Raw genomic sequence first — 1,946 nt, forward strand, 5'->3', positions numbered from 1 at the left:
CGGCGGCACACGTGTACCAGCACTGATTTTGATTGGGAAGAATGTCGGCGCCATTTGACTGTCGTTGCTGGACAGCTCCGGGGTGCTTGTGTCTTGCGCCTGAAATAGGCAGCATTTTCACAGCCCCGCTTTGTTCAGCGAAAAGGTCGGTGCTGATGGACAGTCTGTGGCTGGATGGATGCATGGCTTGAGGAGCCGACAATGAGAAGGAGCATCAGCGGAGAGCACCGATGCGTATGTGGAACTGGGAGTCGCGGCGAGGAATTGAAGCGGATTTACATGGGACAGGAGAAGAGAGCCAATCTCTTTTTCGTTAATGGATGCTACAGCTTCTTGTTGCTTTCAAGCATAGCTTGTAGCAGACGTGTGCACATTTCAGCACGGTGTCTTTGATCCACTTGTGAAAAGGACACTGATTCGCTCCTCTTTCATCTATAACTGCTTCAGACAACAAAGTGAATGCAGGAAAAGTGGTTAAGATTGCACGATTGTCTCTCTCCAATGTGTTGTTTTGAATTATTTTGTCATTTTATGTGAACTTTTCTTTCTTTCTTTTGATGGCGGCGCGGGCACCCGCAGCGGCTCCTCTTGTTGTATGTTGTCTGTTTAAGAGGGAGGAAATTTAATCTGTGCTGTACAGCACATTTGACAATAAAATTGTACTTGACTTGACTTGACTTGAAATGTGAGTGATCCTTTAAGAACATGCATCATTCTTCGTGACAAGTGGCATTTTATCACTGCCCGCATGCCATCAAATCCGGTAATAGCGCTAAATCGTTCCGTATTTATTTCCCCCGTGCACTTCTATTCGGCAGTCATTAATTTGCGCGGTCTGTGGTGGCACCATCACGTGATCACGTGACGCAGGTACAACGGGTCAATTATTGCAACTGGCGGGTTCTCGGCTTCTATTAGCTTCGCTTCCTGTGCACTTTTTTTCTGTCGACCAGTACGTTTGTTCGCTTGACGGAAAAACACTACCACGCCACGATACATTTTCGTGAGGCAAATCAAGTTTGTTGCGGTTTCTATTCACTGTAGTTTGGCTACCAACAATTCACATTGAGCGAAAATGCAGTCGGCGGTTCTTTTGCTGTCATTAATAGGCGTCTTTCAAAACTGTGGCTGCTCCAAGATTATTATGCTCAAACTGCTGCTGCCCCTTGCCGGAGAAACACGAATTGACTTAACACTGGAAGCCACTGGGGGCTGCTACAGATGGTGAGTGCAGAGAAAAAGATGGTCAAAAGAAGTCATGACATCGTGGGCACGTCTGTGAGTGAGTGAGTGAGTGAATGAGTGCCCAGAACAAAGCTCCTTAACCTTACTGTGCTTGACCAATACATTCAGTGTAACGTGTTCCCTCGCTCCTTCGCCGTTTGGTTATGGCGGATTCAGTCGATTTCGGATTTTCATTTGTGACTATAACTTCATGTATTACAGATTGATCTCACTTTTTGGCACATTTTACTTCCTTCTAAGTCAGTGCAGTAAAAAAATTAGACTTGTTTTTTGGGGGGATAATTTGTTTTCCAAAACCAGAGACCATGAAAATTAGACAGCTCGTCGCCTATAGTGAGCGATTTGGTACTGTATTCATTCTACATGTAGCATTTTAAATGTTACATTTAAGGGTTTATGACGGTAGGAGCCTGTGATGTTTCTTGCTTGCAATACCATCTATGATCAGACAGACGTGGACAGCGCCTCTTTTTTATCCAGCCGACACCCGCACGTTACACGTTACAGACACGTTTCTAGTCTGTTGTCAACTGCCTGTTGTCTCAAACCTTCACCAAGAGAGGGTGCTAACACACTGTGGAACAGACGTGAAATCCCGATTCATATAAAACTGTGTGCAAACAAAACAGAACCGTGTGTGTGTGTGTGTGTGTGTGTGTGTGTGTGTGTGTGTGTGTGTGTGTGTGTGTGTGTGGGTGCGC

General features: G+C 45.5%; 1 protein-coding gene across 1 annotated transcript in view; it reads left to right on the forward strand.

Annotated features, from left to right (window-relative positions):
- The first annotated feature begins 878 nt into the window (after nucleotides 1–878).
- LOC109520185 (nuclear pore membrane glycoprotein 210-like) overlaps nucleotides 879–1,946 on the forward strand; it is a 1,945-nt gene continuing 877 nt past the window's right edge. The window contains exon 1 of the mRNA XM_019877212.1: nucleotides 879–1,224. Coding sequence (XP_019732771.1) covers nucleotides 1,076–1,224 — 149 coding nt within the window. The 5' untranslated portion in view covers nucleotides 879–1,075. The remainder of the gene's footprint in view (nucleotides 1,225–1,946) is intronic.

This window comes from Hippocampus comes, unplaced genomic scaffold, assembly GCF_001891065.2.
Source record: "Hippocampus comes isolate QL1 unplaced genomic scaffold, H_comes_QL1_v1.1 scaffold167, whole genome shotgun sequence".
Lineage (NCBI taxonomy): Eukaryota > Metazoa > Chordata > Actinopteri > Syngnathiformes > Syngnathidae > Hippocampus > Hippocampus comes.